This window comes from Schistocerca piceifrons, chromosome 8 (assembly GCF_021461385.2).
Source record: "Schistocerca piceifrons isolate TAMUIC-IGC-003096 chromosome 8, iqSchPice1.1, whole genome shotgun sequence".
Classification (NCBI taxonomy): Eukaryota; Metazoa; Arthropoda; class Insecta; order Orthoptera; family Acrididae; genus Schistocerca; species Schistocerca piceifrons.
This window is the reverse complement of record NC_060145.1, coordinates 371,979,615-371,999,292: the sequence shown is the minus strand read 5'-3', so window position 1 is coordinate 371,999,292 and position 19,678 is coordinate 371,979,615. Positions and strand designations below refer to the sequence as shown.

At 42.8% G+C, this 19,678-nt stretch overlaps 1 protein-coding gene across 1 annotated transcript in view; it reads left to right on the top strand.

The window, feature by feature from the left end:
- The window catches only part of LOC124712529 (eclosion hormone-like), a 44,030-nt gene extending 30,632 nt beyond the window's left edge, over positions 1–13,398 (top strand). The window contains exon 2 of the mRNA XM_047242842.1: positions 13,088–13,398. Within this exon, the coding sequence (XP_047098798.1) occupies positions 13,090–13,350 (261 nt within the window). The 5' untranslated portion in view covers positions 13,088–13,089 and the 3' untranslated portion in view covers positions 13,351–13,398. The remainder of the gene's footprint in view (positions 1–13,087) is intronic.
- Positions 13,399–19,678: the final 6,280 nt, after the last annotated feature.

Genomic DNA, 19,678 nt, shown 5'->3' with positions numbered 1-19,678 from the left:
ACCACGTGCGTTTATACTCCAACTCAAAACGGTCAAACAGTGTATTTCATTTTGTTTACTTAACGGCGATAGCTGCAGAGCGAATATTATGCTTCACGGTAACTCCTGTGCAATAGGTGGCAAGCACCGTGCGGCCGTCGGGTGTGTTGCCAGCCGGCAGGCGCACCGTTACCCGCCCGTTTATGCGTGTAACACACGCCAAGTGGTCGCCAGCACGCGAGACTTCTGCCTCGTTAGAAAGGACAGTAAAATCAGCTCCGCTCTAACGTGTTAAAAATGAATATAAATACAGTGATCGTGAAATTGATTGTTCTTTCTTTTAAAATACTCGTAAATAGTACGTAGAAAGTAGTGTAACAAACCATCTAATTGGGTTCAGACTTCATCCTCGGCCTACCTTACGCCACCCGGTGTTGAGGAACATCGTACATGCTTGTTGGGACACAGCCACATTTTGCTGCTTATACGAGGTGACTTGTAACAGGCTAGTACGGTTCAAAATGGAAGGGTCGAGCACAGCCTGTACTTTGGACTTCAGTCCACTACAAATGGTGATGCAGGTAAGACAGTCCACCCCTAATATGTCTGCTGTTGTTGTGGTCTTCAGAGACTGGTTTGATGCAGCTCCCCATGCTACACTCTCCTGTGCAAGCTTCTTCATCTCCTAGTACCTACTGCAACCTACACCCTTCTGAATCGGTTTAGTGTATTCATTTCTTCGTCCCCGTCTACGATTTTTGCTCTCCACGCTGCCCTCCAATACTAAATTGGTGATCCCTTGATGCCTCAGAATATGCCCTACCAACCGATCCCTTCTTCTAGTCAAGTTGTGCCACAAATTTCTCTTCTCTCCAATTCAATTCAATACCTCCTCATTAGTTATGTGATCTACCCATCTAATCTTCAGCATTCTTCTGTAGCACCACATTTCGAAAGCTTCTCTTCTCTTCTTGTCTAAACTATTTATCGTCCACGTTTCACTTCCATACATGGCTACACTCCATACAAATACTTTCAGAAACGACTTCATGACAAATCTATACTCGATCTTAACAAATTTCTCTTTTTCAGGAACGCTTTCCTTGCCATTGCCAGTCTACATTTTGCATTCTCTCTACTTCTATCATCATCAGTTATTTTGCTCCCCAAATAGAAAAACTCATTTACTACTTTAAGCTTCTCATTTCCTAATCTAGTTCCCGCAGCATAGTCCGATTTAATTCGACTACGTTCTATTATCCTCGTTTTGCTTTCGTTGATGTTCATTTTATATCCTCCTTTCAAGACCCAGTCCATTCTGTTCAACTGCTCTTCCAGGTTCTTTGCTATCCCTGACAGAATTACAATGTCATCGGCCAACCTTAAAGTTTTTTTTTCTTCTACATGGATTTTAATTCCTACTCCGAATTTTCTTTTGTTTCCTTTACTGCTTGCTCAATATACAGATTGAATAACATCGGGGAGAGGCTACAACCCTGTCTTACTCCCTTCCCAACCACTCTTCGTCATCTGCAGAGCTAGTTGGCATATAAACTTGCACTACTGTGGTAGGCGTGGGCTTCGTATCTATCTTGGCCACAATAATGCGTTCACTTTTGTAGTAGCTTACTCGCATTCCTATTTTCCAATTCATTATTAAACCTAATCCTGCATTACCCCTATTTGTTTTTGTATTTATAACCCTGTATTCACTTGACCAGAAGTCTTGTTCCTCCTGCCACCTAACTTCACTAATTCCCACTATATTTAACTTTAACCTATCCATTTCCATTTTTAAATTTTCTAACCTACCTGCCCGATTAAGGAATCTGACATTCCACGCTGCGATCCGTAGAACGCCAGTTTTCTTTCTCCTGATAACAACGTCCTCCTGAGCAGTCCCCACCCGGAGATCCGAATGGGGGCTATTTTACCTCCGGAATATTTTACCCAAAAGGACGCCATCATAATTTAACCATACAGTAAAGCTGCATGCCCTCGGGAAAAATTACGGCTGTAGTTTCCCCTTGCTTTCAGCCGTTCGCAGTACCAGCACAGCAAGGCCGTTTTGATTAGTGCTACAAGGCCAGATCAGTCAATCACCCAGACTGTTGCCCCTGCAACTACCGAAAACGCTGTGCTGCCCTTCTTCAGGAACCACACGTTTGTTTGCCCCTCAACAGATACCCTTCCGTTGTGGTTGCACCTACGGTACGGCTATCTGTATCGCTGAGGCACGCAAGCCTCCCCACCAACGGCGAGGTCCATTGTTCATGGGGTGGGGGGCAAAGATGTCTAGAATGAATAAATACATTGAGGTGCGGTTTTGACCAAGTTATAGCGGTCAATATAGCAAAGTTCTTGATGTTCGTAAGTAAGTTTTGTAATTTATAGTCCCCGAATTACGGTTCCTCTCCCTGCCTCCAATATTTTTCTTGCTTCGGTTTCGGCTAGTCTGTTATGCCCGAACCTTTATGTACAGTTTTGATATGCTGCTTTCAGTTCGCTTACTTGTGTATTGGAGATGTTGCAGACTACTTCTAGGCAATACCTTTTATAATTTTAACGAATGTACATTATCAGACTTTTGTTTAGTCCTGAAGCTTTTATCAGTTTTACTTCTTAGTTTGCCCATTTCCATTACCTCTTGCCACCAGCGGTTTCTCAGGGCTGTTTTTTGGTATGCTCGCTGTGCCTGCTACTTTTTTATCATTTGACAAGCTGAAGTCTAACTTTACTGCATTGGATATGGCACATAAATTTATTTTCAGCTGCCCTTCAGAAGCTAAAATAATATTTCTGCATTGACTCACGTTATAACTCTAGCTCCCTTTTATTTGAATTTGGGGTGGACTGTCTTAGCTGCCTGACCTTGTGTAGTGGATTGAGGTCCAAGGTACTGGTTGTTCTCGACCCTTCCATTCTGGACCTACCATTTTCTACGTACTATTTATGAGTATTTTAAAAGAAAGTACAATGAATTTCGCGATCACGATATTTCTACGAGAGGTGTTTGAAAAGTCCATGAAAGTCCGAGAGATGGCACCAATGGCGCGTATCGAGGTCATGTTTAGTTATTAGCGTCTTTGGAAAGAGCACGCACCAAGTTTCAGCCATATTGGTCTATTTCTTTGTGTTTGGCATTCGTGTGATTCAAGGAAGTCGAGTGATTGTCAAAAAATGGACGAAAAATAATTTCACCTGCTGATTAAACATTATTTTATGAAAGGCAAAACGCCTCAGGAGACTAAAGAGAAGCTTGATAAACATTACGGTGACTCTGTACCTGCAATTAGAACAGTTTATAAGTGGTTTAAAAATTTTTGGAGTGGCCATATGGGCACAAGTGATGCTGAACGTTCTGGACGCCCTGTGCAGGTTACGACTCCAGAAATCATTGATAAAATCCATGATGTGGTGATGGATGACAGAAGAGTTAAGGTGCGTGAGATTGCTAGTGCTATGGGCATCTCGAATGAGCGGGTACATAATATTTTGCATAAACATTTGGACATGAGAAAGTTATCCGGAAGATGGGCTCCGCGACTGCTCACGCTTGACCAAAAGCGGAATCGTGTGAAGTGTTGCAAGGATCGTTTGCAGCTGTTCAGGAAGAATCCGCAGGACTTTAAGTGTCGTTTCGTCACTATGAATGAAACGTGGATACATTACTATACTCCTGAGACCAAACAACAATCTAAACAATGGATTACCAAGGGAGAATTTGCACAAAAAAGGCGAAAACCAGTCCTTCGGCCGGAAATGTTATGGCGACTGTCTTTTGGGATTCGCATGGGATAATCCTCATCGACTATCTGGACGAGGGTAAAACTGTTACAGGTGAATATTACTCATCGTTATTGGACGATTTGAAAACCAACCTGCAAGAAAAACGCCAGCGATTGGACCGCAAAAATGTCCTTTTCCATTACGACAATGCACCAGCACACACCTGAGCAGTTGTGGTCACAAAATTAATGGAAATAAGATCCTAACTCGTTTCACATCCCCCCTATTGGCTCCCTCATACTACTATTTGTTCCCCAATTTGAAGAAATGGCTGGCAGGACAAAGATTTTATTCAAACGATGAGGTGATTGCAGCAACTAATAGCTATTTTGCAGATTTGGGCAATATCTATTATTCGGAAGGGGTCAACAAATTAGAGCGTTGGACGAAGTGTATAAGTCTAAAAGGAGACTATGCCGAAAAATAAAAAAGGTTCATCCCAAACACGTTGGTAGTATTTAATTTTGCACGACTTTTCAAACGCCCCTCGTATTTATTTTTAACACGTTAGAGCGGAGCCGATCTTACTGTCCGTTCCACCGATGCAGTTCCTCATGCCGGCGACCACTTGTGCGTGTGTTACGCGTATAAACGGATGCGTAACGGTGCGCCTGCGGGCTGGCAACACGCCCGACGGCCACACAATGGTTCCAGCCTAGTGCACAGGAGTTACCGTGGAAAATAATATTCGCTCTGCAACTATCACCGAGCTGGTTAAGTAAACAAAATGAAGTACACTGCTTGACCGTTTTGAGTCGGATTATAAACAGACGTGGTGTTGTAAGAAGAGAACCTCCGAGGAACGACCAGTTACATAAAGCCACAATTATGTTGGAAAGGACTACTTTTAAAACGATTATTGTCAGAAAGCTTTGTTGCTCGTAGCAGCAAAAATGTCGCGAGGAGGAGACAGTGATTCAGCAAGTGCGTCACTTACATCACGTAAACGTCGTCGAATAATGCGTAATAATCCGAAACGAGAATTCATGTGATGGTTGAATAAGTGATCAAAGTTCGTGGTTTTATCCTCTAGACAACCAGCAGAACGCTGCACATTTTACGAGTGCACATGGTACCGGTACCAAAGCGATTGATAAAAATGTGCAAATGGGTGAGAAAGGCGAAGAAATCTCGATCCACACATTTATATTGGTCCCAGGATACACTGTTTATTTAAATATTCCCACGAAAGCTAACGAGTAGAAATTGTTTCGAAATTTTGTAGTGAAAGCTTTATTTCACAGACAATACAAAAGTTGAGGCCTTACATCGTCTCTAAGAAATTCAATTCACCATCGACAAACTGAACAAAAAAAAAAAAAAAAAAGTGTTATGATCCTGCCGAAATACTGTATCGACGAGTCTCTAATACTATTCAGAGGAAGAAATATATTCTGGCAGTATTTTAAACAAAAGAGATACTAGTATGATATTGAAACGTTTAAACTATGCTGCGATAATGGTGCTGCTACAGTTTTGGTATTTTCACCGGAGAAACACCACAGTAACAAAAGTTGTAATACATTTGTGTAAAGACGTATTCAGTAAAAGCTGTACATTATCTACCGAAAATAGGTATACCAGTGTAGATTTGGCAAGCAAACTCGTAATAAAAAATGGAAATCTTCGATTAAATCGCAAAATAATTCGCAGAGAATTTGTAACGACCAGATTCAAACGCTGGGAAGGGACTGCAAAGGAGAATAGTTAGTTACCGTCTTGAAATGAAAAGACAAAAGAGATAATTTCGTTTTTTCACACCAAACATTCGAATGAATTGGAAAACGTGACAGCCAAAAGGCGGGTCTATGGAAACAAAAAATTGTTACTGAATGTAAGAAGGGAAAAAATGTTATTGCCCTTTCTTATCAGATGAGGGTATAGCAGTCCATAGCAAAACACCGTTAAATGGTTTCGGAAGCTGGCACTCGATGTTTTTTTCAACAGTGTTGTTGTGAATGCGTTGTAAGTGTTCCTAGATGAGACCGAACGAAAAATGTCAATCACAATATTTCGGAAAGAGATGTTAGATGATATCTCACGGCATTCACGTGAAGGAATTCCAGTCAGTGTGGATACGAGAAGAAGCAAACACCAGATGGAAACAAAGGGAGTAAAGGCGCAAACAGTGCATAGGTATTGTTCTGGATGTTACAAGACGTACACAAAACATTCAGGTGCAGTGCAACTAGAAAATTAAGTAACACAGGTGAGCCGTTTTAATTGATCATTTAGACAAAAAGCAAAAGCAGCGGTTACTTGGGAGTGGTAAGGCCTGGTTACCCAGAACAAAATCTTTAATATATACAAAACATTTATTTTTAGCCAGATACGTATTACAAGGAAATTTGGCACTTTAACACTAATGCAACTGCAACACATGAAAGTGAAATAACTTTTAAAGAGATATCATGGATCGAATCCGTACTATTTATCTTAGACTTTAACTGACTCGAATGTACATGCACTGAATTTAATGTCGTGGATGATCTAACGCAATGTGAGAATTTAATTTTACGTGAAATGTTGTTACAGCAACTCTGAAGTACCAAGTTTAGAAAAACAGCGCTCATAAGATAAAATTTCAAAACAAATCTTAATCTCTACGTTAAATTCAATCAATATAAAAAAAGGAACGAATTTAATCTCTAATGACTTAAAATCTGACAAGGTCATATAAATGTTTTGCTACACCAAAATTCCGTTATTTAATAACTTTTAAAAGAGAAACAAATAATTGAAGGCAGAATCAGCCTCTACAGAACAGAATACAAGATGCTTGTCGACGGTACATCAATGGTTGTGTCTCACTTAATGGAAACAGAAGCTTGACAGTGATAAACAATTACGTGAACGGCTCTTGGTACAATAACACACCAAAACTCCAATTACACACACACAGCGAATAGGTCTCTGTAACACAGCGACTGGATATAATGAAATAACTCCCAACAATACTTTAACCAGGACCTTGAGAAGCAGTAAGCACAATGAAGCACAACTCTGTCACTCCCGGATGAAATTATATATATATATATATATATATATATATATATATATATTAACCGCTAATCAGGACGAGTCACAGACACACGGAGCAGATCAGCAAACGCTAATACCAGTAGTTACGTCACGGTAATGCGAGCACGACCAGGAGTTAAGTAGGAATCACCGACCTACACCATCATGAGCTTTGAACAGAAACCCTCACCAGAAGCAATGGCCATGGTGCGGTTCCAACGGTGCTATTCCAAGCGTCTCGTCTGACAGCGTCCTTACACGAGCCAAAGGATGGACTCCAAGACCCTCAGCGACGTCTTCAGCAGAAAATTTCCTTTCCAGAACTAAATAGCCAAAGTTCTGGCCCATGCTAAGTGATCATTGGACATCCATGTGTTCCCACGTCGACCCGCTCGTGTCCTGTCTGTCAGAGAGCAATGCTGGAGGGTTGTATACTCTCTCTTGAGCAGTTGTGGCAGGCGCTTTACTTTCTCCCGACCGCATTACTGTCTTCATACAGTGAGCGAGGAACGGCGCATCAGGTCCTAAGCAAAGATCTTTGATCTTAAAAGATCGATTCGAACCTACCACATCCCAAGGTCAACCTCTAATTGCACAGCTTCGTAGGTGTTCTTCAAGTTTTGGAAATAGATGAAAATCTGCTGAGACCAAGTCGGGACTTTATGAGGACTATCGATGACAGTGAACTCAAGGCGTCGAATTGTCGCAGACCTAGCAGCGCTCGCGTGTCGTCTGGCATTGTCACACTGAAGAAGAGGGTGTTCTATGTGCGGACGAACTCTTCGAATTCGAACTTGATTACAGCATGCTATTTCGCACGTACCGGCATAGTCACGTTACATACTGTCATATTATGCAATTCGGAGCTCTCTACCGGCAGAGGGCTACAAATATGTAGACGTGAAGAATAAAGATGTAGAATGTTATCAATGTTTGTTTTGTTTAAAAAGGTTAAGAAGTTCTCACTTGAAAACGTCGGAGACATTACTTCCCTGCACTCTCTCGTAATACGTGCAAATATAAACACCATATTTGTATTGAAAGTTTTAACAAAATCGCTGTAAAGAAACACGGATCAGTAAAACTACTAATACTCTGCTTGTAGTTCTTTTCATATTGACTTCACCGGACTGTGTTAGTTCGACTGCACTTTTCCTTTTCCTAATGTCTGGGCCCAGTATTTCCATGTTCGTTTCCTGTACTTTCCTTCTTCGCTTCAGCCTATGGTTTTCCTATTTTTTTACTTTGGCTTTTCTTGGAAACCGAGGCGCTTTTACAGCTTATTGTTGAGCTGAATGGGTTAATGGATATCCTCCAGCGTTATCCCCACTTCTTGCACGTCTTTGCGAACCAACCATCCTTGGTTTTCTTCTTTAGAAAGTAACGGAAGATCCGATTGCTCAACCTTGAAGAACTCATAATGGCATGTGCCCACAAAAGAAAATCTTCTTCCTACTTGTGTCTATGATCTTAGCTGCATGTCCGCAGAGTTCAGGGCCCCTTGCATTTATCATTTTCTTTGGCTGTACCTGAGATGTTCCTCAAGATCTGACTCATATTTTAAATTTCTCATCACACCGTTTCTATCCATAGCAAGTCATTCTGCGACATAAAGGACCTCCGATCTTATTACTGTGCATTGACGTCGCATCTCGTCATCATCTGATACTGATTTATTTTATAGACTCTTTTGGCTAGTAGGCTTGCTGTTTCGATTTTTCTGATCCCTCATGCAAAGGCTTCTTTTTCGGGTTGTATTCATTCTCCTAGATATTTAAGTTTCTCTGCCCGTTTGATTCTTCCTTCGTCTCCCTCTAGTACTGTCGGGATTGATGGTCTAATGGTAAAGCGCGTATCTGGAAACCGAGAGGTTGCAGAATAGAATTCCGCTCAGACTTAGGAAATTTCTCAGTTTGTCTTTATTCTAGCCTTCACATTTCAACGATGTATGATTTGAATTCCACGTTAGAGTGTAGGACCCCTTTCCGCTGTTGGATAACTAGAGTAGATTAGGGACACGCAACCTGCTGCAATGGCATCCAATTGAAAGGCTTGCTCATGGCCATTGAACCACACCAAATAGTAACACTCTCTAGTAATCTGGGCGGTGACTTGATATTTGTAAGTAATTGAGTTTCCTGGAAGGAGACCTTGAGTATCATCTTTGCTGCTTGTGTCTCCAATTCACTGATATGTTCTGCAGCTGTGTCTAGCGAATCAGAAAAAATCCTAGATCATCTGCAAAGGCTAGGAAGTCAACTGTCAAATTCATGTTTCTATAACCAAACCTGACTCCATTTGCAACACCTTTGGCCCTCATTCCTTTTCGCCAATCGTGTATCACTTTCCCAAGTCACAATTGAAAGTTAGAGATGAGAGTCCCTTTCCTTGTCTGATTCCTGACCTGATTTCTATAGTATCTGAATTATCGCCGATAAACTTCTAATGCTAGTACTACTACTTAGTAATATCTATTCCTTTCCCATGAACTACCACTGTCAAGATGTATCATATATATATGCCCACATTGGTGATTAGGACATCTACATCTACATGACTACTCTGCAATTCACATTCAAGTGCCTGGCAGTAAATAGAATCACTCGGATAACCAAAAATATAAAAATCATAAATTCAAGAAAAAAAAACTTATTTTCTGAATGTAAAATCTCCTGTTCGTTATACTAGTATATGTTAACGACTTTCCCAGTCTGTCTTTTGGCGTGTAAACCATTGACACATGTGTGACTGAAATTTTTAGGCATCCATCTAGAGACAATAAGTTTGTATTGAAATACCCAAACAGAAAAGGTTTACAATAAATCATCTAGAGTCTTGGCCCCGACAAGAAAATTAAAAAGCTGTGTCAATCAAGACCTCCTTGTGAAGGCCTATTATGCATTTTTCCGTACATAGTTGAACTATGGGCTGTGGGGAAACTCTGTCGGAGCTAACATTGTCTTCCTCTGGCAGAAGAAAGTAATAAGATGCATTTTGGTCTACAAAACACAACTTCTTGCAAAACAAAATACTTTCTGTTTCCAGCTTGTACATACTTCAAGCTCCTGTCTGTAGCAAAGAGAATTGTAAAACTAGGGCTAACGTCCACACTGATGAAACTACGAACAGTTTGATACGTCCTGCTAAACCCGCAGGACAGGACAGGTAGCTTAAATTGTGGAAAGCGACCAAAATAAGGGGCTGTCAGTTACACTCGAATATACAACTTTATTATTTGATCAAACATCACAAGAGCCCAAAAAAAATTTTTAACACACAGCTTTAATCTTTGGGACTTAATTACCTGCTGAAAGCCACTTTAATTTTAAAAACGGCTGAAGGCCAATAACTTAAAACGCAAACATAATCAGAAATTTAAAAGGCAAAACCTTATCTTAAAACAGTTCCTTATTTAGGCTAAAGGCCCAAGGAACCAGACACTTCAAGAACAAACAAGTTAAAATCAGCTGAAGGTCTAACACTTAAAACTCCATAACATTAATTTTTCCTAAATACCAAAGGCCTTACGTGAAACAGTTTTTTAATTTAGGCTGAAGGCCTAAATACTTTTACGTCTTAATGGCAAAACAACCTTAATTATTTAAAAAAATCGGCTAGAAGCCATACAAGTACAAACAAAAAGAACAAATAAAAAAAAGGGCAGTACACCCAAGGGCGCTCAGATGTTCGAGGGTCGGCCTGGAATTCAAACACTAACGCTCGCATAGGTGAGACAAGCAGTCGGGGCAACCATTCACGATACGACGAGAACCCAACCGACAGACAGTCGTCGGACCAAGCCACAGGATGTCCCAACAACCCACTACGAAATTCAAACGACACAATGTGAACAATTGGGGCTGGCTGGTAGATAAAGTAAAGACTTAATTTTCGTGTCCGGGATCGGTGAGCCACGCTCCTCGTAGCAATGGGAACAGCCCCTCACATTCCGACTGCGAGTGGACCCCGACAGCGGCGCCGGCCAGACACGCGCCACGGAGACTTCCTCGCTGCTCCACGCCAACCGACCAACTGCCCAGGCCCGGAAACGGTGAAAGGACCAAATATACGTCGGCCGATGAGACGACCAACCGAACGACCAACCAACGGTCGTCCCGCTCCAATCTCCCTCCATCGGACAGTTCATGTGTGTCACCAGCGGTCGGCGAGCACTAGCTGTCGGCGCCTCACCGGTGCTCCGTCCCCGACTTCACTGCTGCTGCGTCCCGACTGCACTGCTGGTCCGTCTCCAGCTGAGTCGCAGACACACGACGACCCGGAAATACTATCGGTCGCTCCAGAGATGGTACGACAGTGCATTTATCAATACCTGCTGCTGCTGCCGCTCACGGGCAAGTAAGGCAGGAAGTTAGTAACGCCAGTAAATGGAATAAGAAAACGAGGCGGCAGTACCGTAATAGAATATGACAAATAATAAATGGGATAAACGCGTGGCGTGCACACAGTTATCTGATAAATGGCCCCTGCACTAGACTACCCAAGTCTAAAAATCATTGTTCATACATTGGCATGGTGTTTCTCAACAGTATATCAAAGTGTTAAGAAACTGCCACACAATGAATTTAAAATGGTGGTGTAATCATGGCTAAAAAGAATCGCCAACTATAATGATAAGGAATGCAAGTCTAATAGTGTAAACGAGTTAATAATTTAATTATAGTGTCAACTAAATGCTGTACAATATAAGCTGTGTAATATACAAGTATAGATTGAGATTTGTGTAAATTAAATTTGTAAGAATATATTCCAAAGTAACATTGGACATACACTACTGGCCATTAAAACTGCTACACCAAGAAGAAATGCAGATGATAAATGGGTATTCATTGGACAAATATATTATACTAGACCTGACATGTGATTACATTTTCACGCTATTTGGGTGCATAGATCCTGAGAAATCAGTACCCAGAACAACCACCTCTGGCCGTAATAACGGCCTTGATACGCCTGTACGCCTAGGCATTGAGTAACCAAATACAGCTGCCCATGCAGCTTCAACAGGATACCACAGTTCATCAAGAGTAATGACTGGCATATTGTGACGAGCCAGTTGCTCGGCCACCATTGACCAGACGTTTCCAATTGGTGAGATTTCTGGAGAATATGCTGGCCACGGCAGCAGTTGAACATTTTCTGTATCCAAAAAAGCCCGTAGAGGATCTGCAACATGCGGTCGTGCGTTATCCTGCTGAAATGTAGGGTTTCGCAGGGATCGAATTAAGGGTAGAGCCACGGGTCGTAACACATCTGAAATGTAACGTCCACTGTTCTAGGTGCCGTCAATGTGAACAAGAGGTGACCGAGACGTGTAACCATTGGCACCCATCACGCCGGGTGATACGCCAGTATGGCGATAACGAATACACGCTTCCAACGTGCGTTCACCGCGATGTCGCCAAACACGGATGCGACAATCATGATGCTGTAAACAGAACCTGGATTCATTGGATTCATCCGACAAAATGACGTTTTGCCATTCGTGCACCCAGTTTCGTCGTTGAGTACACCATTGCAGGCGCTCCTGTCTGTGATGCAGCATCAAGACTAACCGCAGCCGTGGTCAACGAGCTGATAGTCCATGCTGCTGCAAACGTCGTCGAACCGTTCGTGCAGAGGGTTGTTGTCTTGCAAACGTCCCCATTTGTTGACTCAGGGATCGAGACGTGGCTGCACAATCCGTTACAGCTATACGGATGAGATGCCTGTCATCTCGACTGCTAGTGATGCGAGGCCGTTGGGATCCAGCACGGCGTTCCGTATTACCCTCCTGAACCCACCGATTCCATATTCTGATAACAGTCATTGGATCTCGACCAACGCGAGCAGCAATGTCGCGATACGATAAACCGCAATCGCGATAGGCTACAATCCGACCTGTATCAAAGTCGGAAACGTGATGGTACGAGGCAACACAACAACGTTTCACCAGACAACGCCGGTCAACTGCTGTTTGTGTATGAGAAATTGGTTGGAAACTTTCTTCATGTCAGCACGTTGTAGGTGTCGCCACCGGCGCCAACCTTGTGTGAACGGTGTGAAAAGCTAATCATTTGCATATCACAGCATCTTCTTCCTGTCGGTTAAGTTCCGCGTCTGTAGCACGTCATCTTCGTGGTGTAGCAATTTTAATGGCCAGTAGTGTAACTTACACCAGATGATGCATCTTGCAACAGCAATGTCGTCTTCAGACAAATACAAGGATTTAATTTGATTTGCCAGCAGATACATTTCTGTGCGCAGAGCGCAGGTCTGGTACAGAGCGTTGCTGTTGCAGGCATGGCTCTCTGCCGTCCCCCGCTGCTGACGCTGGCTCTGGTGGCGCTGTTGGTGCTGGTGGCAGCAGTCTGCATGCCGCCGAGTGCGGCGGCCAGCGCTGTCGGCGTCTGCATCCGCAACTGCGCGCAGTGTAAGAAGATGTTCGGGCCCTACTTCGAGGGCCAACTGTGCGGCGACGCGTGCCTCAAGTTCAAGGGCAAGATGGTGCCCGACTGCGAGGACGCCGCCTCCATTGCGCCCTTCCTCAGCAAGCTCGAGTAGCCGCCACACGCCGGTCTCAGGCTCAATAAAGTCCGTCTGCAAAGCTAACTCTCGCTCACTCATTTCCCCAGACCCAGACCGCCTCCTACGGCAGTGCGCAACTAAAGAGGCGGCTGCACGAGATGTTCTGTGCAGAGAGAGAGACGGGAGAATACTTTGCAACGTCGTCAGTGTGCTCTCAGTCTGTGTACCGCGCCACACTTTCCGGTAGTTTCCTAATCTGGCAACGCTGGGATAAATGACACAGTGGGCTGCTGTTTCTACTTTTGACTCTTCCTACAAATATACATATTCTCTGTCGCTTCTTAACGTAATACTTGTCTTATTTTCATTATGGAACATATAGTGAACACTGCTGTGGCTAAGTACCCTTGCTATATCTGAACTACCCCGGGTTCGATGCCCGGCTGGGTCGGAGATTTTCTCCGCTCAGGGACTGGGTGTTGTCCTTCATTTCATCCCCGTCGACACGCAAGTCGCCGTAATGGCGTCAACTCAAAAGACCTGCACCAGGCGAACGGTCTACCCGCCGGGAGGCTCTAACCACACGGCATTTCCATCTGAACTAAAACTTCTACACATACTCCAAAGTGCACACCACAGGCAGAACGTTGCTGGTGTGTCACGTGGTGCACCGCCCCTTTTGCTGATCCCAGTGCCAGCCGTCTTATGTGCACACCACTATAGAAGTGCCCCAGAGACAAGCGATGGATTGCAGGAATCTGTTACAAGGTTGTGCGATCTGTCTGCAGATCGCACATGTGTGGGAAAATCACAGATCACACCAGTCAGTCACGCATTGCTACGAATCCTTATGCGGTCTGATGAATAGCTTGCGACGTGTATCAGTATGGATGCCTGGCTGTGATTTGTCTGTCTAGTTATTGGGTTGTCTAGTTTTGTTCCGATTCACTTTGCCCTCATTGAGAAAGAATGTTTACATTAAAAATGTGGAAGAAGTAAACTTTAAAACTTCTAGTAATAAGAAGAAAATAATAGTATTCTGAGGAAAATATCCAGGAATAAGTCTCTCAAATCTCTTATTTAGCCTGTGATATAAGTTTTGGTTTGGACTATGATATCGAAAATAAAATACACAAATCCCAATCTGGCTGTGGTACCACCAGCAGATCATTGGGCCACAAAGTGCAAAAAGAGACATTCATGAAATTTTATAAAGTGGTGGTGATTCCTGTGTAATCCTGTGGAAGCGAAAGGTGGCTAAAAAAAAAAAAAATCAAACAGCAGGAAGACAATGGGCTGCACAAGAAGAGACATGGTTAGAAATGAAGATATTAGAATAGAATTGTTGTTGTTGTTGTGGTCTTCAGTCCTGAGACTGGTTTGATGCAGCTCTCCATGCTACTCTATCCTGTGCAAGCTTCTTCATCTCCCAGAACCTACTGCAACCTACATCCATCTGAATCTGCTTAGTGTATTCATCTCTTGGCCTCCCCCTACGATTTTTACCCTCCACGCTGCCCTCCAATACTAAATTGGTGATCCCTTGATGCCTCAGAACATGTCCTACCAACCGATCCCTTCTTCTGGTCAAGTTGTGCCACAAACTCCTCTTCTCCCCAATCCTATTCAGTACCTCCTCATTAGTTATGTGATCTACCCATCTAATCTTCAGCATTCTTCTGTAGCACCACATTTCGAAAGCTTCTATTCTCTTCTTGTCCAAACTATTTACCGTCCATGTTTCGCTTCCATACATGGCTACACTCCATACAAATACTTTCAGAAATGACTTCCTCACACTTAAATCTATACTCGATGTTAACAAATTTCTCTTCTTCAGAAACGCTTTCCTTGCCATTGCCAGTCTACATTTTATATCCTCTCTACTTCGACCATCATCAGTTATTTTGCTCCCCAAATAGCAAAACTCCTTTAGTACTTTAAGTGTCTCATTTCCTAATCTAATACCCTCAGCATCACCCGACTTAATTCGACTACATTCCATTATCCTCGTTTTGCTTTTGTTGATGTTCATCTTATATCCTCCCTTCAAGACACCATCCATTCCGTTCAACTGCTCTTCCAAGTCCTTTGCTGTCTCTGACAGAATTACAATGTCATCGGCGAACCTCAAAGTTTTTATTTCTTCTCCATGGATTTTAATACCAACTCCGAATTTTTCTTTTGTTTCCTTTACTGCTCGCTCAATATACAGATTGAATAACATCGGGGAGAGGCTACAACCCTGTCTTACTCCCTTCCCAACCACTGCTTCCCTTTCATACCCCTTGAGTCTTATAACTGCCATCTAGTTTCTGTACAAATTGGAAATAGCCTTTCGCTCCCTGTATTTTACCCCTGCCACCTTTAGAATTTGAAACAGAGTATTCCAGTCAACATTGTCAAAAGCTTTCTCTAAGTCTACAAATGCTAGAAACGTAGGTTTGCCTTTCCTTAATCTTTCTTCTAAGATAAGTCGTAAGGTCAGTATTGCCTCACGTGTTCCAGTATTTCTACGGAATCCAAACTGATCTTCCCCGAGGTCGGCTTCTACTAGTTTTTCCATTCGTCTGTAAAGAATTCGTGTAAGTATTTTGCAGCTGTGGCTTATTAAACTGATTGTTCGGTAATTCTCACATCTGTCAACACCTGCTTTCTTTGGGATTGGAATTATTATATTCTTCTTGAAGTCTGAGGGTTTTTCGCCTGTTTCATACATCTTGCTCACCAGATGGTAGAGTTTTGTCAGGACTGGCTCTCCCAAGGCCGTCAGTAGTTCCAATGGAATGTTGTCTACTCCTGGGGCCTTGTTTCGACTCAAGTCTTTCAGTGATCTGTCAAACTCTTCACGCAGTATCGTATCTCCCATTTCATCTTCATCTACATCCTCTTCCATTTCTATAATATTGTCCTCAAGTACATCGCCCTTGTATAGACCCTCTATATACTCCTTCCACCTTTCTGCTTTTCCTTCTTTGCTTAGAACTGGGCTTCCATCTGAGCTCTTGATGTTCATACAAGTGGTTCTCTTATCTCCAAAGGTCTCTAATTTTCCTGTAGGCAGTATCTATCTTACCCCTAGTGAGATAAGCCTCTACATCCTTACATTTGTCCTCTAGCCATCTCTGCTTAGCCATTTTGCACTTCCTGTCGATCTCATTTTTGAGACGTTTGTATTCCTTTTTGCTTGCTTCATTTACTGCATTTTATATTTTGTCCTTTCATCAATTAAATTCAATATTTCTTCTGTTACCCAAGGATTTCTACTAGCCCTCGTCTTTTTACCTACTTGATCCTCTGCTGCCTTCACTACTTCATCCCTCAAAGCTATCCATTCTTCTTCTACTGTATTTCTTTCCCCCATTCCTGTCATTTGTTCCCTTATGCTCTCCCTGAAACTCTGTACAACCTCTGGTTCTTTCAGTTTATCCAGGTCCCATCTCCTTAAATTCCCACCTTTTTGCAGTTTCTTCAGTTTTAATCTACAGGTCATAACCAATAGATTGCGGTCAGAGTCCGCATCTGCCCCTGGAAATGTCTTACAATTTAAAACCTGGTTCCTAAATCTCTGTCTTACCATTATATAATCTATCTGATACCTTTTAGTATCTCCAGGGTTCTTCCATGTATACAACCTTCTTTCATGATTCTTAAACCAAGTGTTAGTTATGATTAAGTTATGCTCTGTGCAAAATTCTACCAGGCGGCTTCCTCTTTCATTTCTTAGCCCCAATCCATATTCACCTACTACGTTTCCTTCTCTCCCTTTTCCTACACTCGAATTCCAGTCACCCATGACTATTAAATTTTCGTCTCCCTTCACTATCTGAATAATTTCTTTTATTTCATCATACATTTCTTCAATTTCTTCGTCATCTGCAGAGCTAGTTGGCATATAAACTTGTACTACTGTAGTAGGTGTGGGCTTCGTATCTATCTTGGCCACAATAATGCGTTCACTAAGCTGTTTGTAGTAGCTTACCCGCGTTCCTATTTTCCTATTCATTATTAAACCTACTCCTGCATTACCCCTATTTGGCTTTGTGTTTATAACCCTGTAGTCACCTGACGAGAAGTCTTGTTCCTCCTGCCACTGAACTTCACTAATTCCCACTATATCTAACTTTAACCTATCCATTTCCCTTTTCAAATTTTCTAACCTACCTGCCCGATTAAGGGACCTGACATTCCACGCTCCGATCCGTAGAACGCCAGTTTTCTTTCTCCTGATAACGACATCCTCTTGAGTAGTATCCGCCCGGAGATCCGAATGGGGGACTATTTTACCTCCGGAATATTTTACCCAAGAGGACGTCATCATCATTTAATCATACAGTAAAGCTGCATGCCCTCGGGAAAAATTACGGCCGTAGTTTCCCCTTGCTTTCAGCCGTTCGCAGTACCAGCACAGCAAGGCCGTTTTGGTTATTGTTACAAGGCCAGATCAGTCAATCATCCAGACTGTTGCCCTTGCAACTACTGAAAAGGCTGCTGCCCCTCTTCAGGAACCACACGTTTGTCTGGCCTCTCAACAGATACCCCTTCGTTGTGGTTGTACCTACGGTACGGCTATCTGTATCGCTGAGGCACGCAAGCCTCCCCAGCAACGGCAAGGTCCATGGTTCAGGGGGGGGGGGGGGGAGGGGGAGAATAGAATTAAGTATTTTCAACATGAATGAAAGCATTCAAAATTATTGCAAAGATTGGAGACAACTACTCACGAGGGTTCCAGGTCACAGAATTCTCCTGGACTACAAGCCACGTGGGAAATGAGATACTGGAAGACATCGAAAAAAGGGTCAATGATTTTTGGTGGATTCACAACAGGCAACAGCCTAATCCGTGAAAGGAAGATGATGTGAATTCAGGGACCACAGAAAACTTTGAGAAATGAAGTTGAGACCTCAGTTGTCTTTTATATTAAGATGTAATACAAATATAGCAACAACGACGCCCACTGATTTTGCAGTGATTAGCATTTTAGAGCGTGTGCTGCAAAAGAATTCGTTGTAATAGTCACAATATGCTAGGCTCCATCTGATGACTTCGAATTGTTAATGAAACATAATAGTGACAGTATACTAGGCCCCATCTGATGACTTTGAATTATTTATTAAATAACGTTATGCATCATTAAGGTTTCTAACTTCTAAACCGGATGACATATAATAACATCAAGTCAGTGTTTTAATTTCAATGTTTAGGGCAAATCTGTTGTACAGGCATACTCACGACTCTAGTAATTTCATATAATCTAGTTCTCCATCATACAATGTATAACAGTAGTTGTAGTACCCAATAGTGCTGCTATTGGCCACATTTCTATTTGCTTGGTTAGTCGCGTGTATGTGGGACCGAGGCGAGTGGCAGATTGCAGTGATATCGCTTCGGACGGATCGCTACAGCCTATTGCTCGTGTGTGGGGCACTTGAAGAGATGACTGGGGAGCCTGATGCGTAGAATCGGTAATGAAGAGCGGTGTGCCATTTGACATGGCAACCAATAGCGTCATTCTACCGCCTCTGCTGTTGCAGGCACTTTGAGGTATGCGTAGAAGTTTCGGCATTGATTTTCATTTTAGTCCACGTGTGGTGGGGGCACTTAGCCAGTGTAGTGTTCATTATGAACAGCATAATGCAGGCAAGACAAATATCACGTTAATATGCGGGAGCGACAGTTTTCGAGCGTATTAATTGTTCTAAAAATTAAATTGCTCTAGGGAGAGTCAGCAGAAGGAAAACAATACTCCACTCTAGCGCTTGCTGCAGCGTTGCCAGTTAGCAGAGCAGACTATGGCTGGAGCATGTTGCATGTGGCAGCCACGGAAAACACACTGATGAAGCCTCTCTCTGCGCAACCCATCATGCATCCACCTTCTTATGTGCACACCACTCCCACTATTCTCGCTGTTTCCTGCAGGTTTTCACAATGAATGCACAGGCTGTCTCTACTGTTATGGATTAGCACCCCTTTCCATCCGCTGAATGACGAAACTGCCTTGGAAAGTCGGAGCGTGACGTTTTTAAGGTAATGTGCTCATGAAACACATCTATAGTTCCTTTAATGAAACGCAGAAAGAAACTGCCCACACAAAGTGACTGACGTGTACAACACATGAAAATATCTTAAGTATGTACAAGTACAGGCTACATGGAATATTATGAGGGGCAGTCAAATGAAAACTGAACACCCACCACAATGGACCAAGGAATGGTTCCATTTAAAAGTAACCACCACATGAATTAAGACGTTTATCCCGCTGGGAGACGAGACGATCAGTTCCTGTTTCATAGAAGGTGGTCGGCCTTTGATGGAGCCACAACCACACTCATTCATGCACCTCCTCGTCCAGCTGAAACTGACG